General features: G+C 42.6%; 1 protein-coding gene across 10 annotated transcripts in view; it reads right to left on the bottom strand.

Moving 5' to 3' along the window:
* LOC101342053 (zinc finger protein 343-like) overlaps positions 1-20,597 on the bottom strand; it is a 112,845-nt gene extending 92,248 nt beyond the window's left edge. For 3 of the 10 annotated variants that reach the window (XM_023742772.1, XM_023742764.1, XM_023742768.1), the window contains exons 1-5: positions 18,534-20,386; positions 16,212-16,747; positions 12,992-13,252; positions 12,756-12,811; positions 10,275-10,401 (exon numbers count right to left, since the gene is read on the bottom strand). In XM_023742772.1, coding sequence (XP_023598540.1) covers positions 10,275-10,401; positions 12,756-12,811; positions 12,992-13,106 — 298 coding nt within the window. In that variant the 5' untranslated portion in view covers positions 13,107-13,252; positions 16,212-16,747; positions 18,534-20,386. Of the gene's footprint in view, positions 1-10,274; positions 10,402-12,755; positions 12,812-12,991; positions 13,253-16,211; positions 16,748-18,533 lie in introns of all 10 variants that reach the window. The other 7 variants (XM_023742762.1, XM_023742756.1, XM_023742736.1 and 4 more) reach the window with 6 other exon arrangements.
* Between the last annotated feature and the right edge of the window lie 4,499 nt (positions 20,598-25,096).

Here is a 25,096-nt window from a genome sequence, read left to right as displayed (position 1 = left end):
GTGGGATGTAACATATCTCTAAATTTTTTTATACAAACTACCTTCATTGTAATATTTACTTCATATTTATCAAGAGCTATCACTTTTTTTAATTTTGGTTTCTAAAATAATATCTTTTGTGTTCTTAAATATCCTGAATATACTGAAATCACGCTTCTCCTGTGGCTTCACATTTAGCTTATTAAGTATGCCAAAAGCTTTAGTTAAATACAGAATTATGTTGGCTTTCCACCAAAAAAATGAAGACTTCAGGGGATATTTTTGGCTTAAGGTTTAATAAAGATTATCTCAGGTGATAGTTTCAGGGTTTCATCCAGCCTCCATGGCATCAGAATATCTGGGGTCCATTAGTATTTGAAATGCTGTTGTGCATTTTCCCCCTTTTGATAAGGATTCTTCTATGGAATCTTTCATCACAATATTCAGTAATGGTAGCTGAGCACCATCCATCTCCTCTGGTCTCATGGCAAAGGAGGGAGCTGTTCATGGAATAAATTAGCCACTCATTCCATATCCTGCTTCTATTCTTGCTTCTTTCTTCCTCTGTTGCTCCAGGCAAACAGAGAGCAATTATTGTGCCTTGGATGCCCCCTTGCAACCTTTTAAGACCCCAGGCACTAGGCAATGAACTAGGAGGCAGAACAGAAGCATTAAACACGTTACTACCCCAGTTCACTGGGATGTCCCATGAAGCCATAACCCTAATCCTCCAAACCAGGGAACTAAATGCCATGAGGTTTTTAGTTGTACATAAGCAGCCTCAGCAGCTATTCTTCTTCTGTCATTGTAAATATATCTATGACACAACTTTTGCCAATTCAACTTTTTACAGGTGTAAAACTTATTGACAGCAATTACAACAATCTGCTGTGCAAACCTACCCTTCATCAGTGTGGTTTTTCCATCACCATTAACACTCTCTTTCTCTCTCCCACCCATCCCTGGTAACCACTAGTAAACTTTGGCCTCTGTACATTTGTCTTTTCTTATCTTTTGATATAAGTGAGGTGATACAATATTTGTCCCTTTCTGACTGACTTATTCCACTCAGCATAATGTCTTCAACTTCTATCCATATAGTAGCATGTATCAAGAGTTCATTTCTCCTACAGGATAAGTAGCATTCCATTGTATGAATGTACCACATTTTGTTTATTCATTCACCTGTTGATAGGCATTTAGGTTACCGCCAACATTTTATGTACAAATAGTGCTGCAATGAACACTGGTGTACAAGTCTCTGTATATACCTTTTGGTATATACCCAGGAGTGGAATCGCTGGAACATATGTTATTTCTATTTTTAGTTTCTTGAGGATCTGCAGACTATTTTCCACAACGGCCATACCATTTTGAATTCCACCAGCAATGGGTAAGTGTTCCAATTGTGCCACATCCTCACTAGTATTTGTTATTTTGTTTTTTTAATCGCAGCCACCCTAGTGGGAGTGAAATGGTATCTCATTGCAGTTTTGATTTGCATCTCTCTAACGACTAACGATGCTGCGTATCTTTTCATGTGTTTGGTGGCCATCTGGATTTCCTCTTTGGTGAAATGTTTATTCAATTGACAGAGCCCACTTAAAAACAGAATGCACCAATTACTTGAGTGAAAGTACCCTATATTAGTTAATCCATTGTAAAAGCTAGACCTGACAGCTACTTCTTCTAAGAACTTTTTGGCTTTAGTGTGCACATTTAGATCCTCAGTCCACTTGGAGTTTGTTTTTGTGTATGGTGTGAGGCATGGATCCTATTTCATTTTTCTGCATGTGGAAATTTGACTTTCCCAATGCTGTTTATTGAAGAGACTTTAGTTTCCCCATCAAATGGACTTAGCACCCTTGCCAAAAATCACTTGATCATAAATGTAGGGGCTTACTGTTGGACTCTCAATTCTATTCCACTGGTCTCTTTGTCTATTATACCAGTACCACGGTGTTTTGATTACTATCGCTATAGAGTATGTTTTAAAATCAGGATGTGTTGAGTCCTCCTACTTTGTGCTTCTCTTTCAACATTGCTTTAGCTATTCAGGGCCTCTGGACCTTCTGTATGAAGCTGACGATTGGTCTTTCCATTTCTGTAAAGAAGGCTGTTAAATTTTGATGGGGAATGCACTGAATTTACAGATCACTCTGGGTAGTACTGACATCTTAACAATATGAAAACTTGCAATCTATGAACATGGAACATCTTTCCATTTATTTCGGTCTTCTTTAAATTCTTTTAGCAGTGTTTTATAATTTTTATTGTTTAAGTCCTTCCCATCCATGGTTAAATTTATTCCTAAGTATTTTATTCTCTTAGCTGCTATCGCAAATGGAACTGTTTCCCTTTCAGGTTTCTCATTGCTGGTGTATAGAAACCCAACTAGTTTTTGTTTGTTTATCTGTACCCTGCTGTCATGGATTAAACTGTGTCCTCCAAAAATATCTGTCAACTTGGCTGGATCGTGATTCCCAGTATTGTATGATTGTGTACCATTTTGTAATCTGATGTGATTTCCTTATGTGTTGTAAACTCTATCACTATGATGTAATAAGATGGATTAGTGGCAGTTACACTGATGAAGTCTACAGGATTAGATAGTGTCTTAAGCCAATCTCTTTTGAGATATAAAACAGAGAAGTGAGCAGAGACACATGGGAACCTCACACCACCAAGGAAGCAGTGCCAGGAGAAAAGCGCGTCCTTTGCACCTGAGGTTCCTGCACTGAGATGCTCCCAGACCAAGGGAAGACTGATGCATCACAAGGACCTTCCTGCAGAGCTGACAGAGAGAGCCTTTTTCTGGAGCTGATGCCCTCAATTTGGACTTGTAGCCTACTGGACTGAAAGAGAATACATTTCTCTTTATTAAACACATCCACTTGTGGTATTTCTGTTATAGCAGCACTAGATGACTCAGACACCCACAATGTTGTTAAATTCCACTATTAGCTCTAGAAGTTAGATGTACAATTTTCTTATGTCTCATTTTTTTTAAAACATTCTTTGCACTTGGCTTTTTTCATAATGTATCATGGATTTCATGTCACATCAGTTCAGAGATATCTTTCTTATTCTTTTTTAATACCTTTGTAGAGATTCACTGGGAGGATATACCATAATTTCCTCAACCAATTTACTATATATGGGCATTAGGTTACTTCTAACGTTTTATGTACAAATAATGCTACAATGAATAACCTTGTATAAAAGGATTTTGAAGGTGAATATTGCTGAAGATGAATCTTGAGGGTAAATTCCTACAACTAGTAGGATTGCCAGGTCCATGTATATGCATATTTTGTTTTGTTAGATATTGTCAAGCTTCACTCCATACTGGTTGCACCATTTCATATTGCAATCTGAAACGTATAACAGTGTCTTTTTCCCTCAACCTTGCCAACAGTGTTTTATCAACATTTTGAAACACTGCCAATAGGAGAGGATGATACATATTTGAGTATAATTTTAATTCACATTTATCTTGATAGAATTAAAGTTAAACATCTTTTCACACACTTAAGGGCCAATGTTATATCTTATTTTGAGAAATGTCCGTTCAAGTATTATGCCTATTTTTTTCTCGAATTTTAAACTTCTTTCTACATTAGGAAAAATAAGTCTTCATATGTAATATATGTGACAAATATTTCCTGAAGTATGTCATTTGTCTTTTGACTTTGCTTCTAGTGTCAAATTTATCGATCTTGCCTTTTACGTATCTGGAGTTTTAGTCAAAATTAGAAAATCTTTTTCTATGCCCAGGTTATGGAGGAATTCACTTATATTCTGGTACACTTCTGGTTTAATGTTTTATATTTAGATTTCTGATCATTTGGAATTTTTCTTGTGTATTGTATGAGGTATGGTCCAATATTGTATTTTTCTAAATGGGTATCTAGTTGCCCAACATCATTTATTAAAATGTCCTGTTTTACTCAAGTAGTCTGAGATACCACCATTATCATATACTAAAACTACATATGTACTTGGGTGGATTTCCTGACTGCCTTATTGATTCCACTGGTATATTTGTCTATTCATACCAGCACAACACACTGTTTTACTTCTAAGGGTTCACAGCAGATTTTAATGTCTGGTAAGACTAGTATTCTGTTTTAGCTTTTTCTTTTCAGTTTTATCCTGGATGTTCTTTTCCATGTGAACTTCATAAAGAGCTTGTTACTATTTTTTTTTAATTGGATTCTGTTTAATTTATAAAGAAATACAGAGATAAGTGATAGCCTAATTCCAATCTAAACATATTTTTTGAGAAACATAAAAGAAATTTTAACACAGATTTGGTATTACATGCTACTAAACTTTTATCATTGACTTCATTGGATGAGGTAGTGGTATTATAGTTATGTAAGAATCCATCTTTAGTTTTTAGAGAAACGTAAAAAATTTATAGATAAAAACATCACATTAGGGATTAGCTTCGAAATAATGCAGCAGAAGAGAGAAAAAGGGAAGGAGGAAGCAAGTGGGTAATATGCTTGTAACTGTTAAGCTACATTAAAACTCCTTGCCAAAACGAAAGACAAGAATCACATGATCTTATCAACAGAAGCAGAAAAGGCATTTGACAAAGTCCAACACCCATTCATGATAAAAACTCTCAGCAAAATAGAAATAGAAGGGCAATTCCTCAACATAATGAAGCGCATTTATACAAAGCCAACAGCTAACATGATCCTAAATGGAGTCTGAAAGCATTCTGCTGGCGAACGAGAATCAGACAAGGATGCCCTTTATCACCACTCTTATTCAACATTGTGCTGGAGGTCCTAGCCAGAACAATTAGGCTAGAAAGAGAAATAAAGGGCATCCAAATTGGTAACGAAGAAGTAAAAGTATCTCTATTTGCAGATGATATGATCTTATACATAGAAAACCCCAAATAATCCACAAGAAAACTACTGGAACTAATAGAAGATTTCAGCAAAGTTTCAGGATACAAGATAAAAATACAAAAATCGGTTGGATTCCTCTACACCAACAAAGAGAACCTCAAAGAGGAAATCACCAAATCAATACCATTAACAACAGCCCCAAAGAAGATAAAATACTCAGGAATAAATCTAACCAGAGATGTAAAAGACCTATACAATGCAAACTACAAGACACTACTGCAAGAAACCAAAAGAGACTCGCAGAAGTGGAAAAACATTCCTTGTTCATGGATAGGAAGACTCAACATTGTGAACATGTCCATTCTACCCAAAGCAATCTACAGATACAATGCAATCCCGATCCAAATTCCAATGACATTTTTTAATGAGATGGAAAAACAAATCACCAACGTCATACGGAAAGTGAAGAGGCCCCGGATAAGTAAAGCATTACTCAAGAAAAAGAACAAAGTGGGAGGCCTCACACTAGCTGATTTTAGAACGTATTATACCACCACAGTAGTCAAAACAGCCTTGTACTGGTACAACAACAGATACATAGACCAATGGAACAGAATTGAGAATTCAAACATAAATTCATCCACCTATGAACAGCTGATATTTGACAAAGGCCCAAAGTCCATTAATTGGGGAAAAGACAGTCTCTTTAACAAATAGTGTTGGCAGAACTGGATATTCATCTGTAAAAAACTGAAACACCCATACCTCACACCACGCACAAAAACTAACTTAAAATGAATCAAAGACCTGAATAAAAACTCTGAAACGATAAAGATCATGGAAGAAAAATTGGGACAATGCTAGAAGCCCTGATACATGGCATAAACAGAATATAAACCGTAAGTAACAATGCACAAATGCCAAAAGAGAAACTAGATAACTGGGAGCTCCTAAAAATCAAACACTTATGCTCATCAAAAGACTTCATCAAAAGAGCAAAAAGACCACCTACAGACTGGGAAAAAATGTTTGTTTATGACAAATCTGATCAATGTCTAATCTCTAAAATCTACGAGATACTGCAAACCTCAACAACAAAAAGACAAACAACCAAATTAAAAAACGGGCAAAGGATATGAACAATCACTCTGCCAAAGAAGACATTCAGGCAGCTAACAGACACACGAGGAACTGCTCACAGATCATTAGCCACTAGAGAAATGCAAATGAAAACTACAATGAGATACCATCTCACCCCAACAAGGCTAGCACTGATCCAAGAAACACAAAATAAATGTTGAAGAGGTTGTGGAGAGACTGGAACACTTATACTCTGTTGGTGGGAATATGAAATAGTACAACCACTCTGGAAATCGATTTGGTGCTTTCTTAAAAAGCTAGAAATAGAATTACCATGCGATCCAGCAATCCCGCTCCTTGGAATGTATTCTAGAGAAATAAGAGCCTTCACACAAACAGATATATGCACACCCGTGTTCACTGCAGCACTGTTTACAATAGCAAAAAGATGGAAACAACCTAGGTGCCCATAACAGACAAATGGATAAACAAATTATGGTATATTCACACAGTGGAATACTATGCAACGATAAAGAACAACGATGAAGCCGTGAAACGTCTTACAACATAGAGGAATCTGGAGGGCATTATGCTGAGTGAATTTAGTCAGTCACAGAAGGACAAATATTTTATAAGACCATTACTATAAGAACTCAAGAAAAGGTTCAAACACAGAAGAAAACATTCTTTGATGGTTACGAGGGTGGGGAGGGAAGGAGAGGGTTATTCACTGACTAGAAACTAGACAAGAATTATCTTAGGTTAACGGAAGGACAGCACACCCTACAGGGGAAGTCAGCACAACTGGCCTAAACCACAGCAAAGAAGTTTCCTGAACACAACCAAACACTTCGAGGGGCAGAGTAGCAGGGGCAGGGGTCTGGGGACCATGGTTTCAGTGGACATCTGCGTCAACTGGCATAACAAAGTTAATTAAGAAAATGTTCTGCATCCCACTTTGGTGAGTGGTGTCTAGGGTCTTAAAAGCTAGCGAGTGGCCATCTAAGTTGAATCAACTGGTCCCAACCCACCTGGAGTAAAGGAGAATGAAGAACACCATAGAAACAAGGAAAGCATTAGCCCAACAGACAGAATGGGCGACATAAACAAGAGACTGCATCAGCCTGAGAAAAGAAGAACTGGATGGTGCCCGGCTACCACCAATGACTGCCTTGACAGGGAACACAACAGAGAGTCTCTGATTGAGCAGGAGAAAAGTAGGGTGCAGAACTCAAATTCTAGTAAAAAGACCAGACTTAATGGTTTGACTGAGACTGGAGGGACCACGGAAGACATGGCCCCCAGACTCTCTGTTAGCCCAAAACTAAAACCATTCCCGAGGCCAACTCTTCAGACAAAGATTAGACTGAACTATGGGACATAAAATGATACTCGTGAAGAGTGTGCTTCTTAGCTCAAGTAGATACATGAGACTCAGTGGGCAGTTTCTGTCTGGAGGTGAATTGAGAAGGCAGAGAGGGTTAGGAGCTGGTTGAATGGACATGGGAAATCCAGGGGGGAAAGGAGGAGTGCGCTATCACAGTATAGGGAGAACAACTAGGGTCACATAACAATGTATGTATAAATTTTTCTATGAGAGACTAACTTGAGTGGTAAACTTTCACTTAAAGCACAACAATAAAAAGGAAAAAAAACTCATTGCTGTCAAGTTGATTCTGACTGATAGCGACCCTATACGAAGAGTAGAACTGCTTCATAGGGTTTCCAAGGCTGTAAATCTTTACAGAAGCAGACTACCACATCCTTCTCCCAGGGAATGGCTGGTGTTGCCACCACTGACCTTTCGGTTTGCAGCCAAATGCTTAACCACTGGGCCACTGGAGCTCCTATGTTTACCTTGACCCCCATTAAACAAAAAAAGCCAAACCTGTTGCCTCAAAGTTGATTCTGATTCATGGCAACCCCATATGTGTCAGGGGAGAACTGTGCTCCATAAGGTTTTCAATGGCTAATTTTGCAGAAGTAGACTGCCAAGACTTTTTTCCAAGGCACTTCTGGGCAGACTTGAACCTTCAACCTTATGGACAGCAGTGAGCATTTAAACCATCTGCACCACCCGGGGGCCTTAATCCTAATCCTCTGTTAAGATTCAGCTCAAGCTTCCCATCCTTCCATAAACTGTATTGTCAAATTATCTGATGCCCCTCCCCATTGAGCCCAACATTCCTGAAGAACTATCTATCGTACCACAATGCCATTAGACACAGCTATGTGATCTGCCTGGCCAATGAACAACAGTGGAATTCAGTGTCACTTTCAAACAAGTTTTAGCAGCCACAGTGTGGTTCCATCATTGCTTTTTGCCCCTCTGTCTTGACAACCCCATGACCCAGAGAGAGGCTGCTCCTGCCTGGATCCCAAAAACCAGTGAGCTGAGTTTCACCTGAACTGTAGCCATCAGATAATGTAAGTGAGAAATGATCATCTGTTGTTATAAGTCATTAAATTATTGGGGTTTGTGTTACAAAATTACCTAGCCCAACCATTAAACCCATCGCCGTCAAGGTGCTTCTGACTCATAGGGATCTTACAGGACACAGCAGAACTGCCCCATAGGGTTACCATGGAGTACTCGCTGGATTCAAACGGCTGATTTTTTTTGGTTAGTGATAGCAGCCTGAGCTCTTAACCACTGCGCCACCAAGGCTTAAATCTCTCTGCTATGAAGTGTATACAAATTATTTTAGGGAGAATTAGCCCATTTAGTTTTAACAGTGCACTTGAAGAAAAGACATCATAACATGAACATATTAAGAAATAGAGAAAAAGAGACTGGTTTAGGAGGAAAAATATACTAAATTCTGTTAAGTTTGAGAATAAACTTTTAATGTTTTGTAGGCAAGTAGAAATACAAGTTAGACAGTGACAGAGAGAAAACAGGTTCATCATAATATGTGATGGTCAAAACATTAAAGTTCACAAGTTTTTTAAGAGTGTGAATATAGACACAGGAAAAGAGCCTATGACACTAAGTCCTACGGACCACTACAGTCTGAAGAAAAGAGAAAGAAATGAGAGAAGAACTCAAAAGTAGACACAAGAGACTAGAGAAGTCCGGATACTGTGGTGTCGAAGAAGAGAAAGGAAAACACGTCAGGAAATGCAACTGGATCCAGGCTTTCAATGTCAATATTAATTTGAACCAGACAATTTTCCTCTGAACCAATCACATGTATTAACATAGAGAAAGACAATACTATACCCACAAAAAAATAAAAATATAATCTATATTACACTGACTAGCTATGCCCAGGAACCAGGAGACAGAGAGAGAGATCCGTAAGACTGAAGATGGCGGGAAGCAGAAGAGAGACCAGCAAGACACAGCATGGTGGACATCCGGCCCACGGAGTGAGAAAGCTGAGTGCCTTTGGACAGGGGGCTTGCTGGTGGAGCAGGGTGCCTCCAGGCACTTAGCAGAGCTAGGTTTGCTGACCCAGGTATCCACAGCTGAGCGTCTTTGGGCCCAAGGCTTACTGGTGGAGTGGGGTGCCTTTAGGCACTTATCCCCAGCAGAACTAAAAAAGCTCTGCAACACCTGCCCAAGTAGGGCAGAGGCTGGGGGCCAGAGTGGCATGCCTGCAGGCACAGTGGAATTTTGGTCATGTGTTACCTCCTCGCTAATTTCAAATACCAATTTCAAACTTGAACCAGCCACCCTGTCACACTCGATACCCCTTCTCCCGCTCTGTTTTTCCTAGTTTCTCACTTTATAGCACTTGTCATCTTTTAGCACACCAGACCGTAATGCCTCCATCTACAGAGTGTACTGTTTGTTGCCTGTCTCCTTATACTCGAAAGTAAGCCCAGTGAGGGCAGGGATTTCCAACTATTACATTTACTAATGTGTTCTGACTGTCTAGAACATTATCTGGCACAGAGCTTTTATTTTATTTGGTTCATAGGGTTTTACTGGCTGTAATCTTCCTGAAAGCAGACTGCCAGACCTTTCTTCTATGCTGCCACTGAACAGGTGTGAACCACCAACCTACAGGTTAATAGTGAAGTGCAAATTGTCTATACCACCCAGGAACCTCTGGCACATAGAACACCAAAAACCCCTTTGCCGTTGAGTCAACTGTGACTCATAGCAACCTTATACGACAGACTAGAGCTGCCCCACAGGGTTTCCAAGGCTGTAAATCTTTATGGAAGCAGACTGCCACATCTTCCTGGCATGGAGCATCTGGTCAGTCTGAACTGCCAACCCTTCAGTTAGCAGATGAGTGCTTAACCACTGCACCACCAGGGCTTCTTTGGCATATAACAGCTGCCCAATACATATCTACTGAATTAATGAAGGAAAAGAAAAGAGCACATCCTCACCCAACGAGAGCAGATTCCTGTAAATCTCCAGCATCACTTCTTTGTATAGGTGCTTTTGCTCAGAGCTCAGTCTCTTCCATTCTCCCTCCGTGAAGACCACAGTGACATCCTCGAATGTAACTGGTTCCTAGAATAAGCAGTAAATCAATGCACAGCAAATCACCATCAATTTTCCCAATGAGAGGAGTTTAACTGGTGGCTCTGAAGAGTCTGGATCTGAAGAAGTTCATCTAAGTCTTTTCAGAGAACACAGTTCCCCACGTCAAGTTTTCCTGGACACGACTGAATACCTGGCCTTGTGATAAAATCTGTGGGGAGCACAAGTGATGCACAGAATCCATTCTAGCCCTCAAACACGAACGACTTCATTGGAGGAATGATTTGTGAATCGACTTGAAAGTATTAAGCAGTATTCAAGAAAGTGACTTTCAGAATTCTTAACGGAGGAATTCAAAGATGGGAGAGTACAGGAAGGGGTAGAAAAGAACAAAAGGCGTCACGGAGGTGGGGCTTGTGCTAGGCATTAAGGGACGGTGAAGATTTAAAGGAGAAGATGGAAGGAAACTTCATCTACAGAGAAAAGTGGGAGTGAACAGATGCGGTATGGAGGGAGCACTTCTGCAGAGTTCAGGAACTAAATGGGATCTGTGAAATCACTATCTTTGTGCATGTATTTTAATAACCTTTTCTAATAAAGTCCTTAACATTTCACTCAGCATGTAGAGTAGTAGGTCATCTATGCAAAACAGATAGCAAGAGAATGGCAGTAATATTCCAGAAAACGGACACTTACAGATAACTTAATCTTTAAAAAACAAAATAAACACTTTAACCTCTTACCACTAAGTCATAGCAACCCTACAGGACAGAGTACAAATGCCCCATAGGGTTTCCAAGTTGTGATCTTTATGAAACCAGCCCACTACATCTTTCTCTCCAGGAGGGGCTACTGGGTTCAAACCTTTTGGTTAGCTCCTGAGCGATTAATCACTGTACCACCAGGGCTCCTACAAATGCTTTACTGAGATAATTTACAATCCATTTGCTTTATAATTCACCCACTTTAAATACAGGAACTCCTCATTTTACACAGTTCCAATATGCGTGGATTTCAGTTACCATGGTTTAGTTAAATGACTGTTAAAAAAATTCAAACCATTGCTGTTGAGTCAATTCCGACTCATAGCGACCCAAGAGGGTTATAAATATCCCTAGTCCCCCAAAAAATGGTTTAAATTTTAGTTGCTGTGGTACACTAACTGTGAGTAATTGCATAAAGTACAAACTTTCTGCTAGCTCTTCAGTTCACAGATTGCTTCATGAACACTGACGTGCATCAAGATCAGTATAACGAATCATATCACTTCTCTCAAAGTGCAGCTGAGCTCGGTGCGGGGGGAGGATGATGCAATCAATCACGACTATGTAACAAAGTCAACAAAAGCTCTGGACACAGAAGCTGCATGGGCTTCCTGGTTGGTGACAGACATCCACGCACATGGATGGCAGCACGTCCCTTTTTGGGACATGGAAGCTCTGCACCGGGAACCTTCCAGATCCTGCCCTATGCATCTCTTTATTGACATTCCTTTTTGCTATAACAAAGCTGTAATAATAAATACAGCCCTTTTTGTGAGTTCTGTGGGTCATTCCAGTGAATTATCAAACCCAAAGGAGTAGTGGAGCCAGCAGGTCAGAAGGAAGGGAGCTCATGGCAGTGACTCCCAATTTTGCAACTGGCATCCCAAAGGGATAAAAGACACCCTAAACTTCTAGTCAGCAGGTCAGAAGTGAGGGTGTCATGTGGACTCTCAAACTGCGGCTAGCATCTGCCTATCTGGCAGTGTGAAGAACAGTACCTTTTAACTTTGAGACTGACCCAGCTCCAGGTGGCCAGGGTCAGAGAAGGCCGTGCTGTGTGGGCAGCTGCTGTCAGAACCGAACAGAGAAAGAGAAAAGTGGATATTCTGATATTTTACATTTTGAGACTGATCAACACACTATCATATTCCTGTAAATAAGACGGGTCATGATAGACGATTATTGAAGCTACAGGATGATATCTCAGAATCTATTTTTACTATGTTCTCCATTTCTGTATGTTTAACAACCTCAGTGCTTAAAAAGTAAAAACATGCCCAGTATACAAGATGCTATCATCAGATAGTATGCACGTGTATGTGTAGTGAAATTTAATACTATATTTTAAAAGTTTAATTATCTCAGTTTATCAAAAATGTTCCTTACGCCTTTGAGTTTCCTGGATTCTGAATATTAATCTTGGGAATATTTTTCAACAATACAAAAGAAAAAAAATACAAAAATGGAAAACCCATTCTAAAATACCTAACAGGGTACCTCACATGAAGGCATAAAAGGCCTCAATGTTGACGGCCTTCTCCCTTCCCAAGACAGAGAATACAGACCTATGCTCTTGCATAGGAGCCAGTATTTCAGAAAAATAAGGTAACTCCAACTCACCAGCATTGTGGGCTTCCTCTTCTCTTGGGGCCAGTCAATATCCTTAGAAGACAAACCTAAGAGAGAAAGAGAAGCTGTGAGAAAGAAGACCTCCCAGAACGCTCCCAGAGTAGCTCTTCTGAACCCTGGGATGGAAGGAAGCAGCCACTTCACTCAGCTGTGGCCTCTGAAGCATTCTCACCTGAACCCGGAGCCTTGGACCCCCTTCACCTCTCCACACCCTCCACAACTCTCACCTTTAGCCTCATATTTTGGAGTCAATTTCTTCATAGTCTCCACATCTTCCCTGTTCTTTGAAGTCAAAGTCTTCTCCCAGTCTTGCTCTCCCCGGTCTGAAGGATCAGGCAACATAATGGCCCCAGTCAGTCCAGTGACTGCCTTGAAATTCTGCCACAGGGCCAGTCGGAAGTTATTTCACTTCAAGATGGATTTCTGCTGCCTGGGGGCCTGCTTCAAACCTCATTATGAAAGCCCTCTTGTCTCCATGCATCCAGGACCTGTGGGTGGAAAAGCAACTTGATGCTGCTGGATCCTTCCCTGTGTGCTAAACCCATGCCTCCTCAGCAGGGGTCCTGTCCTCTCTCACCCTCCTCACTCAGCAATCACAGAATCTCAGTCTACTCGGCTCCTCTGGATTTTCTACCTTTTTTCACTTCTGGCCTACAAGCCCTTACGTCTGTTTCCTGACCCTCTCCCTCACCTGTCACAATTTACTGCACCCCACTTGCCCCCGCACTTCAGATTTCAGCTCCACATTCCAGACCAGTTTCTGCTACCAGAGTCAGAGAGAAGACGCAATATAGTCTAAGGCCTGTGGGGAAAGAGCCTCTAACGGCTCCCTCCAGACCCATCAGGGCATGCGGCAGTCAGCTTCTGACCCCCCTAGCCAAGTTCCCAGCTGTGTTCAACTCCCCATGTCCCTGTACTCTGAGGAGTTTGGGGGTCTGAACTGAGTCCCTCCAGGCCTCACAATGACTTCTACAAAGATAACACCCCACCTTCCATTCTGTGTGTGTATGCCACATGACCCTATCAGTCAAAGTCCTCCACTCATGTGATCCAGAGGAGGCAGATGGTGTTAGGAGCTATGGCACCTTTAGAAGCTCCTCAGACTCCCTGGCCAGGACCGTAGCCCACATGCCTACAGTCCTACTGCTGCCTTGTTGCTGTAGTTAGCTGCCGTTAGGTCGATTCCCACTCACGGTGACCTCATGTGTGCAAACTAGAACTGCTTCATAAGGTTTTCAAGGCTGTGATGTTTCGGAAGCAGATTGCCAGGCCTGTCTTCCAAGGTGCCTCTGTGTGAGGTTGAACTGCTAACCTTTCAGCTAGCAGTAGAGAGCTTAACCATCTGCGCTACCCAGGGGCTCCTTACTGCTGCCAAGTACCCTCTAAGGCTAGCTGGGGTTCCCCTAAGATGCTCTCCTGACTCATCCCCCAACACGCAGGCAGAGCTGCTCACTCCCTCTTCTGTCTAATCCTACACGTCACTTTGGTAAAAACATATCATAATTTTTACTCGAATGACTGTTTCTACTAGAATGTGAACTCCCTGTAAGAAGAAATGCATCCCGATCATTTTGCTAATCCTAGTAATTAGGATAAAACAGGCCTTTGTGGCACATTTTATCATTTTCACCTACTATCTGCTTCTCTGTAAAAAGATTATACTTCTCTACCCCTGACATCTGGTGGCTCCGTGGTTAAGTGTTCTGCTGCTAACCAAAAGTTTGGCAGTTCGAATCTACCAGCCACTCCTTGGGAACCCTATGGGGCAGTTCTACTCTGTCCTATAGGGTCGCTATGAGTTGGAATCCACTCAATGGCAACGGGGTTGGGTTGGCTTTGGTTCCTGACATCAGACTTGACCTTGTGACTTGCCTTGGGCAATGCATGTGAGTGAAAGCAAAGGTGTGATTTCTAAGCCTTGCAGGACCCCACCACCTCTCCTGTCCTTTTCCCTCTGCCATGAGAGCCACAGCTTCCCAAAAGGGGCTCTCCTTCAGTCTTGGTTCTGCCAAGCTGTTTTTCCAGAGAACCAAGACAAAAGGCCACATGAAGGAACTCATTTCACTACAGACAGAGAAAACATTAAGGCTGACTGTCTCAGGACTAAAAAGGTAACATGTCTACAAATGGAGATTTTAAAATTGTATCAGTTCAACTGTGTGATTTAAAGTATCTGGAAGAAATGGGTAATTTCCTAGGAGAATCCAAGTTTTCTAAAACAGACTCAAAAAATGGGGAAGGAAAATATATATACATTATTAACCAAAGAAGACCATGAAAAGGCAGTTAAAGAATCACTCTCCAAAAGGCATAAGCCTCAGACAATTTTATTGGCCAGTTTTAGCAAAGTTTAGGGGAAAGGTGATTCCTGTGCTAAATATTAAGTGCCCCAAAGCATTAAGTAGGAGGTCAGGGAAAAAGAGAACGAGGCTCAACAAGGCAGACTGACACCGTGGCTATAACAATGGGCTCAAGCACAGCAACAACTCTAAGAATGGCGCAGGGCTGGGTAGTGTTTCCTTCTGTCGGGCACAGGGTCACTATGGGGCAAAACTGACTTGATAGCACTTAATAACAACAACAAAGCATTAAAAAATAAGAAGAAATAGTTCTTAACTCATTCATCAAGGACACCAAAAGCAAACAAGAGCGCTAGAGAAAAAGAAAACAAGACGTCAATTCCACTTAGAAACACAGATGCAAAAGTCCTAAACAAAACACTAGCAAACTGAACGCAGCTGTACCTTCAAAAATTATAGTACATCATGACCGAGCATATTTTATTACAAAAATAACAGGACCGTTTAATAACATGAGAAAATCTACTAAGGGAGTGATGTAGGAGGTAAAATTGAAGCCATTATTCCCTGTCCTCAAGTATAAAGAACGTGACCGAGCTGGTGCAACAAGGACTCACGAGGACACATCAACTGGGCCCTGAGGTACAAAAGCAATACCTAGGCCAAAACGGAAACCATCTTTTAGGGAACATTTCACATAAACAAAGGTTAGACAGAGCACAAAAAACCCACATATTTTCCACTCCTATCTTTTCTATTAGCATTTAGCGAATAGTAAGATGTGTTAGACCAAAGAAGACCCTTCTGTCATTACTGAAATCTGTACCAATGATTACTAAGAAAGAGAATTCAAAATGTAGAATCACAGTGATTTTGGAAGTTTTTAGCCAATCTCTGAAACTGTGAAACTTTTAATGATTTTACCCATTTGTAATGTTAATATATACTAATGATTCTGTAACATTCCTTGGACTCGGGCAGACATGGCTCTGGCAGCATGCTTGTCCATTTCTCACTTTTGCCTCCTGGAACACATACCGAATACAATCTTTCTTCTTGCTTTACTACAACTTTGTGGTGATTGTACCCTCGGATGGGAGGAGGAACCTCCATTCTTCTAATAAACTGGTAATTTAGAAACATTTACCTGAGAAAATCTTCTTGTGAAACTAGGTGCAGGAGCACTCTAACGGAGGCACGCGGCATAACTGACATGGCTCACACAGGTCTGGATCAGAATCCATTTTGTGTTTGTTTCTGCTCTCTTCCGAATACATAACCCATAACTTCTAAAACAGAAAAACCGTGAAAGCAGAAAAACAGGAAAGAGAACCAACTGTGGTGAAGATAAAGCATGCACAAAGATACGCTTGTGGTTAGAAAGAGAAAGATATGCTTATGGTTTTCCTGTATAAAAAACATGTATCTCCTTCTGAACACGGGAGCACACTGTAATTTTATACTATGCTGCCCAGCAACAACTATTCTGTTCCTCCATAACATTTCTTGATTACTCCTAACAAAGTACCAGAGTTTCTCCATTGACAACTGTGATCCAATTATTTACATTTTTCCCTGTTTGCTTCATCACGTATCTATCCATTCACGTAGGGGGGCATACAGACATTCAGTGTAACATACCTTTCAATTTTCTGTAAGCATGAACAGCATCATAAGAAAACACTGGGAGGAAACAGGGTTTAAAGAGATTTAAATATTTATAACATATATAACTCTAAAACAGCAACTTTTATCTGTTTATTGTTATTTCCTAGATAAATGAACTGTCTTATTTTCATGCCAGTGTACATCATTCTCTCTCTCACTACAGTATAAAACACTTCATGGATGAAATACTATCTGTGACTGTAAAATATAACATGAAACCTGCAGAAAATAAACACTGTAAGCACAACTTGCATCAAAAAATTCTAGATGACAACATGCCATGGGTGTGACCTTCTATTAAACCCACAACCAAACCCACTGTTGTCGAGTCGATTCCAACTCATAGCAACTGTCTTAGTCATCTAGTGCTGCTATAACAGAAATACCACAAGAGGATGGCTTTAACTAACAGAAAATTATTCTCTCACAGTCGAGGAGGCTAGAAATCCAAACTCAGGGCACTAGCTGCAGGGGAGGCTTTCTCTCTCTGCCAGTTCTGGGGGAAGGTCCTTGCCATCATCTTCCTTTGGATAGGGAGCTTCTCAGAGCAAGGATGCCAGGTCCAAAGGAAGTGCTTCGCACCTGATGTTTCTTTCTTGGGGGTATGAGTTCCCTCCTTCCCTCTCCTTTTATCTCTTCTAAGATATAAGGTGATGCAGGCCACACCCCAGTGAAACCCCCCTTTAACATAACCTAATCTTGCCTCATTAACCACAGGCAGAGATTGGGATTTCACAGGATTATCACAGGATTATCACATCAGGATTATCACACAGGATTATCACATCAGATCACAAAATGGTGGACAAGGATGCAATACTGGGAATCATAGTCTAGCCAACTTGAAACACATTTAGGGGGCCGCAGTTCAACCCATAACAGCAACCTTATGTTAGTTTCATTTCAGTATAAGAAACTCAGAGATGGCAAAGGACATAACTCATATAGGGCACATCTAGATAAATCTCACTTTCCCCTTTTGTTTGCCAAGTCCATTGTGACAAATCTATTTCCTTATAAAAATAAAAATATTTCAAGTACATTATCTTCTGTAAGCTGCTACTGAATTACAGAAAACTTTTGATAGGAACATTCTCTAAATTCTTGGTATTTTATCTCAAGAGTTTCCAGGTATATCATTTCCTTGGTCCCAATATCATTAACATAGATGTTTTAAAGTGCACTGTCCCCAAATAAGCCAGGTAAAGATGGCAACTCAGCTAGGTAATTGGGGAGGGTTTACTAAAGGGACTATCTACAAAGGTGTCGGCGGGATTATGGAAACTAGAAAGGATGTTGATGTACCACAGGAGCTTAGGAGAGCATAGTCTTTACCAACCGTAGCTCTAAAGGTGGTTTGGGAGTTAGCAGACTCAGGAGACAGAACTACATAGAGAGGGTTGCTTGACAGCAGTTTGGGCCTTCAGCAGAGTTACATAATGAACTGGGATGACCCATTACAGAGGGAGCCAGGAGAATAAATACATAAAAACAGCAGAGGACAGAACTCAGTAAAGGTAAAAAGCCATCTGAACTAAATCTCCTTCTAACGCTAATGAGTAATTGTTATGGACTGAATTATGTCCCCCCAAAATATGTGCTGGAGTCCTAACCCCTATACCTGTGGATGTAATCTAATGTAATTAATTACCACACATATAAGATAATGCAATCACCTTCCAAGGCATTTTAATGCAATGTAATCAATCAACCAGTTGAGGTCATGCTCATAGTAGAGTGTGTCCTAAATCTAATAATCACTTCTGAGTTATTAAAAAAAAGAACAGATACAGATGCACACCTGGTGGGAAGACGATGCCATGTGAGGATCATCTACAAGCCAAGGCCCAGGCAACACCCGGGCCTACCTAAAGGAAGGAACCGTCACCGTTAACCACTGAGTTCGGGCAGAGTCAGAGGTAGGCAATAAGAAATGGCCCTGTTTAGGAAGTGAGTGGCATCATCATTTTTACCTCAGAGGAACAACTCAAAAGGCAGGGTGAGGGGAAGTGAAAATGTGGAGAAGAGATGACAACCTGGGTAGCACAGGAACACGGATGAAAGGAGGGGAAGAACCGAGGGGTTTACCTGTCAAGGTGGAATTCAGACGACGCAATAGCTAACGAGATGGATGGGAAATCGGAAAGAATACGGAAGCGGAAGGGAGAATTCACCTTGCTGATTCCAGATGCTCCTACCACTCATGCTTCTTACTGCTGAAAGCCAGTAGGGATTGAAGTGAAAAGACATTTTTTAGGACAAATGGAAAACATTCAAAACCAACTGGGTATTAAGGCATTAAGGAATTACTGTTATTTTCGTTGACTGGAATAACAGTACTATAGCTATATTTTCAAAAAATAATCTTTATCTGTTGGAAATGCATACTGTAGTACTTACAGGTGAAATGGTATGGTGTTTCAGATTTGCTTCCAAATACTCTAGCAGGGAGAACAAAATGGGGATTGGAAAGTACTGGATGAAACAGGAATAGGAGAACACGCATAATTGATGAAGCTCCCAATCCCGATCCTGGCCATGTTACACATATTAACTTCTATAAAACGGGAGTTCTGATTACCAACTTTCAAACTGGCTGAGGAAATCAAATATCGCAGTGACTACAAAGTCCAGCGTCCAGCACAGAACAACTACTTACTAAATGACAGCAACTATTACTTCCGTTTCCACAGCAGCTGGCACAGTCCTGGGAATCCACCGGCCAGGATGAAATGCCGCTGGGACAAGAATGGTGGGAACCTGAATTTAGTAACACTTACAAAACATACCAGAAACACTTCCAGGTCTTGATAAACTGAGGCACAGAGAGGGCATATATCTTGCTCAGGGTGACAAAACTAAAGTGCGTAGATTTGAACTCTAGCTGTGGAGTGCCACATTTGTAGCCAGGCAGGCCAGTGATAATGTCAGTAGTGACCCGTCCCGTGGGGTGCAACACCTCTCAGAGGGGATCCACACAGGGTTGAGAGGATGTAGATGAAATAAGATTGACCACGAATCAATAAATGCTGAATCTGTTGATGTGTTCATGGGTTTCACTGTACTATTCTAAGCATTAGTTTTAAAAGTTTTCCATAATAAAATATTAAAAACGAAAGTCCTGATACCTGGACCCCACCAGTGATGCTAGAAGCCATCTGGACAGTCAGCCAACAGCCCTCAGAGGTTCCCGCCTGACCTAACCCCCCCACAGCCACAAACCAGAGGTGGCCAGCTGAACCCCAATACTCCAGGCAGAAACAGACAGGGGGACGGAAAATAAGCCAAATGGCCACCCAGCCTACAACAACTAAAGCAGAGATCTTTATCACAAAGTAGAGCGGATCCCTGCCACCCAGCAGTCACAGGGACAGCAGGTCCTAGAGAAGCCGACCTGCCCTTCACTCAGAAAAAAACTGCCTAGATGCAGGCCCCCACGGTGCAGTTTCCCACCATCAGACTACGTTTCGCTGTCGGTCTCAGGCCAAAATCTCCCTCACCCACTAAAAGCCCCAGGGACTCCAGACCGATAAAACGCTCCCACGACTCCCTAGGGATACCACACCAATATCAAGCTCACTTCCGATCACCTGCACCCCCGCAACACACCAAAGCACAGCAGGTCCTGAGACACCACCAACCCCCCACCCTCCACTCAACTACCACCTGGGACGTCCCAGCCCGCACCGAAAACTCACAAACCTTGCCACGCACGGCAAGTCCTGGATTCCCACCATGACCCGGAAATACAGGACCAAGTAAGCGCTCCCCACCAAAAAGCCCCGGGGTTTTATACCCCTCGCCGCGCCCCCTCCATCAGGGCTGTTAGTCTTTTTGCCCCTGGCTGCACTCCTGCCCACAGCCCGAACAACCCCGAGAATGCACCACCGGAGCAGCCCTCTCTTTTCGGGAATTGTTTGTCCCAGATTAATCTCACCCCTTTCCAAAAGGAAATTCGAAATTCCAGGTCTCTCTCGCCCCAGCGCCAACCCGGAGACGGACGGTCCGCGGAGCGCCCTACAACTCAAGGAGTCAAGGCTGGGTCTTGGCACAACTTCCCTGCCCCAAACGCGCGTCTTCAGCCGCGCCCCCTTCTCCAAAAATGGAGCATCCGGAACCGTAGGCGCTGAACCTCCAGGGCGCAGCCCCCGCCCGCCGTCGGGCCCTCTCCCTTGCCCGCCGAGCTCCACCTTGGGCCCTAACGCTAGGCCCCTGCTTTCCTGACCCTCCTTTCCGCGGGGAAAAGACGCTCGGAGCTCAAGGACCCGTGAGCGCCTCGCTCGCTCCGTGCAGTCACCGGCCGCGGAACTCCGCCAGAACTACAGTTCCCAGAATCCTCGCGGCCTGCGGCTACCATTGGCCGTCCCAAGAGCGGCTTCTGAGCCACGCGGGTCATGGACGCTGACAACAGCCACTGGGCAACAGCGTCTCCAGTCTCTTCTTAAAATACTCATTCTTCAAAGCGGTAGTGATTCCCGAGTGAAGTCTCCTTCGCCGCCTCACACGCTACACCTGGGAAACGCCTCCGCGGTGGCTTTCACTGACGACTTCCGGGCCCCGCCCATCGGCGCGCGAGATTACGAAAAGGAGGTTCCGGTTGGCACGCATGGACAGCCCAGGGCGCTGGCTAAAACCCCGTTTTTGATCTAACTTTTTCTGTTGAAGCGGAGCTGAGTTCCTTGGGCTTAGGCTCCGTGACATACACACCACCATCCGTGAGCGCCATATAGGTCTGGCCTCGTGCTGCCCGCGCACCCCTGTGGTCAGCCTCATTTTCCTTACGGGAAACAGACTGGGAAAGCAAAGCAGGCTCCCAAAGCCTCAGTGGAGCCCTTACCCTCAGCTCCAGCGCTTCCCTCTGTAGTCATTTTCCTCTTGTTCGAGTCCTCTACGTTAGTAGCAAACTCTCACCCCGCTCATGGAATAGAAGCCATTCTCTTCATAAAGTCAAATGGGACAGAGCACAGAAGAGGCGAGAGGTGGATCAGCCAACAGGGTGGGTGTGACCTCCCTACCGCTGTGTGTCCATACCTGAGTAAAGCAGTGACACCCAGTAAGAAGCTTTCCAGCAGGTGTTACAGAAGGATGGGGGAAAGAAGCTGGTTCCTGTAGTGGTAAAGTGAGGCCAAGAGGTGCTACGGGCCTGAGCACTGAGCTGTGAGCACAGAGTCAGAGGAGCAGGAATTCAGTGCAGGGGGGTCAGGGTAACGAAGATACCCCTCCTCACTCCTCAGGGATTGAGGGTGTTCAGGTTATAGACACGTTATCGCACTCAACACCCAAGAACCCTTGCAGGATTAGCAGCGTAATTACCTCCACGTAACAGACGAAGGGAATCCCTAGGTGGTGCAGCTTAGACACTCCACTGTTAAAGGAGGAGGTGCCTCGGAAGAACACCCTGGCAATCTATTTCCAAAAAACCTCCTTGGGGGTCTGTTTGGAGCATGACAGCCCCTCCCTCAGCTGGACTCTGCCAACTCCAAGTCTGCTGCAAATTGCTACAGAAAGCACTCTGCAGTGGAGTCCATTCCCTTTGTCAGCACTCTACCTACCTCCCTGCAGATCCCATAGCTCAGGCCTCTGAAGTCAACAGACAGACCTCCCTGGACATTAAGTCTGATTAGTCTGCCACCACTTCTGACCAGTGATGAGAACTTCCAACTGAGGCTGCTCTGTGCTAGGAAGCAAGTGTCTTGAGTGGAGGATGCACTCGCAGCTAACAATACCGGGGACGGGGAGGAGGCTCTGATAGCAACAAAGCAGACTTTTGTAGGTATCTAATCGGAGTGCGGCACCACCTCCCCATCTGGTAGCTGTTGGTTGCCACTTTTTTGCAAACTGCTAGAGAAGGCCCATGAAGTGGTCTCTGCTCCCATAGTTAGCACTCTACCTGCCAGCCTGTGAGCCCTGTAGCTCAGGCCTTTGAAACCAACTGGACAATCTCCTTGGGAGTCAGTTTGGGTCTGTCATCTCCCCTTTGTAGCTGGTGCTGAGAACTGCTGACAGAGGCTGCTATGTTCTAGGAAGCAGGCTTCAGGAGTAGAGGGCAGGCTCTCACAGCAAGAAGGCAGACCTCCCTAGGGGTCCATCTGGAGTGTGACACCTGGTAACTGATAGAGACTCCTACAGAAGGATCCCTAAAATGGAGCCAGAGGCAGGTCACCTAAGTGGAGACTGTTCCCCCAACCAACACAGGGCCACTGTGGCTCTGAAACCAACAAGAGAAATCTCTCCAAGGTCCTTCTGGGGAGTTCCAGCCCCTCCTACTTCTGAAACAGAAGAAAGTCTGTTTCAGCCTCCCCTGAATGCCAGGTCAGATATAAGCAGCAACACAGCAGAGACGAAAGCCTTGGGCAAAATCAGAGGGCAACACCCAGCCCTAAAAGGGGCTTGCTGGGCGTGGCTTTTCCAACAGAAACCATGGTTGTAGACACAGAAAAGGGAAGGGAGTAATAACCAGAGAGAGAGGATTGCACCCCTAGTGGACAGATTGATTACTGTTCGGTATTTCGCGAGCCTGGTGATGCCTGATAGTGAACAGACTGACCACAGCGTGTTCTCTGGTGTGTTTGGGAGCCACTGAAAGTTGAAAACTGAGATCTGTAATTTCCAAATCCTACTTAAACTGAGGAGAAAGAAGGAACTATCACAGAGAGGGAGAAGAAATGGTAAGCAAAGCCTGAAGGCTCCATTTACCTAAGAGTTTTTTGCAGAAAGTAGTGTGGGCAAAAACATGAAATACTTGAAGAACTGACAAAGCTAAGTCCATGAGAGCCAAAATAAGACCTTGAGTATATCCCATCTGAATTTGGAGACCATCTCAAGAATAGATTTGATGCAATGAACACCTAATGACCAAAGACCAGACAAGTTGTGGGTAACATCAAGGACATCATACGTGAAGAAAGCCAAAGGTCATTAAAAAGAAAAGAAAAGAAAGACCAAAATGGATGTCAGAAGAGACTCGGAAACTGCTAAAGCAAATGGAAGAAATGATGAAGTAAAAGAGCTAAAGAGAGGATTTCAAATGGCAGCTGAAGAACACAAAGTAAAGTATTACAATGCAATGTCCAAAGACCTGGAGAGAGACAACCAAAATGGAAAAATGTGCTTGGCATTTATCAAGCTGAAAGAACTGAAGAAAAAATTCAAGCGTCAAGTTGCAATTTTGAAGAATTCTAATGGGCAAATATTGAATGACGCAAGAAGCATCAAAAGAAGATGAAAGGAATACACAGAGTCACTGTACCAAAAAGAATTGGTCAACATACAGACATTTCAGGTGGTAGCATATAATCAAGAACTGACAGTACACGTAATCGATGTCACTGAATTGTACATGTAGAAATTTTTGAAATGGTGTATGTTTGGCTATATATATTTTCACCAAAAAAAAAAAAAAAAAAGTCCAGAAGGGAGAGTGTTGACATGTCATGGGGCTGTTAACCAATGTCATAAAACAATATGTGTACTATTTAATGAGAAACTATTTGTTCTGTAAACCCTCACCTAAATACAATTGAAAAAAAACTTAAAGAACTGATGGTACTGAAGGAAGAAGTCTAAACTGCACTGAAGGCATTGGTGAAAAAAAGGATCCGAGAATTGAGGGAATACCAATTGAGATGTTTCAACAAACAAGATACAGCACTGGAAGTGCTCCCTCATCTATGCCAGGAAATTTGGAAGAGAGCTACCTGGCCAACTGACTGGAGGAGATCCATATTTGTGCCCATTCCAAAGAAAGGTGATCCAACAGAATTCAGAAATTATTGAACCATATCATTAATATCACATGCAAGTAAAATTTTTTCTGAAGATAATTTAAAAATGATTGCAGTAGCACATCAAAGGGAACTGTCAAAAAGTCAAGCAGGATTCAGAAGAGGATGTGGACCAAGGGATATCATTGCTGTTGTCAGATGGATGTTGGCTGAAAGCAGAGAATACCAGAAAATGTTTACTTGTGTTTTATTGACTATGCAAAGGCATTCGACTGTGTGGATTATAACAAATTACAGATACCATTGCAAAGAATGGGAATTCCAGAAAACTTACTTGTGCTTATGCATAGCCTCTACATAGAGCAAAAGGCAGTGGTTCCAACAGAGCAAGGGGATACTGCATGGTTTAAATCAGGAAAGGTGTGCATCAGGGTTGTATCCTTTCATCATACTTATTCAATCTGTATGCTGAGCAAATAATCTGAGAAGATGGACTATATGAAGAACACGGCATCATATTGGAGGAAGACTCGTTAACAACATCTGATAAGCAGATGACACAGCCTTGCTTACTGAAAGCAAAGAGGACTTGATGCACTTACTGACGAAGATCAAAGACTATAGCCTTCAGAATGGATTA

Source organism: Trichechus manatus, unplaced genomic scaffold (assembly GCF_000243295.1).
Source record: "Trichechus manatus latirostris isolate Lorelei unplaced genomic scaffold, TriManLat1.0 scaffold00008, whole genome shotgun sequence".
NCBI lineage: Eukaryota > Metazoa > Chordata > Mammalia > Sirenia > Trichechidae > Trichechus > Trichechus manatus.
Note: the sequence above shows the minus strand (reverse complement) of the source record. Positions and strands in the feature narration are given on the sequence as shown.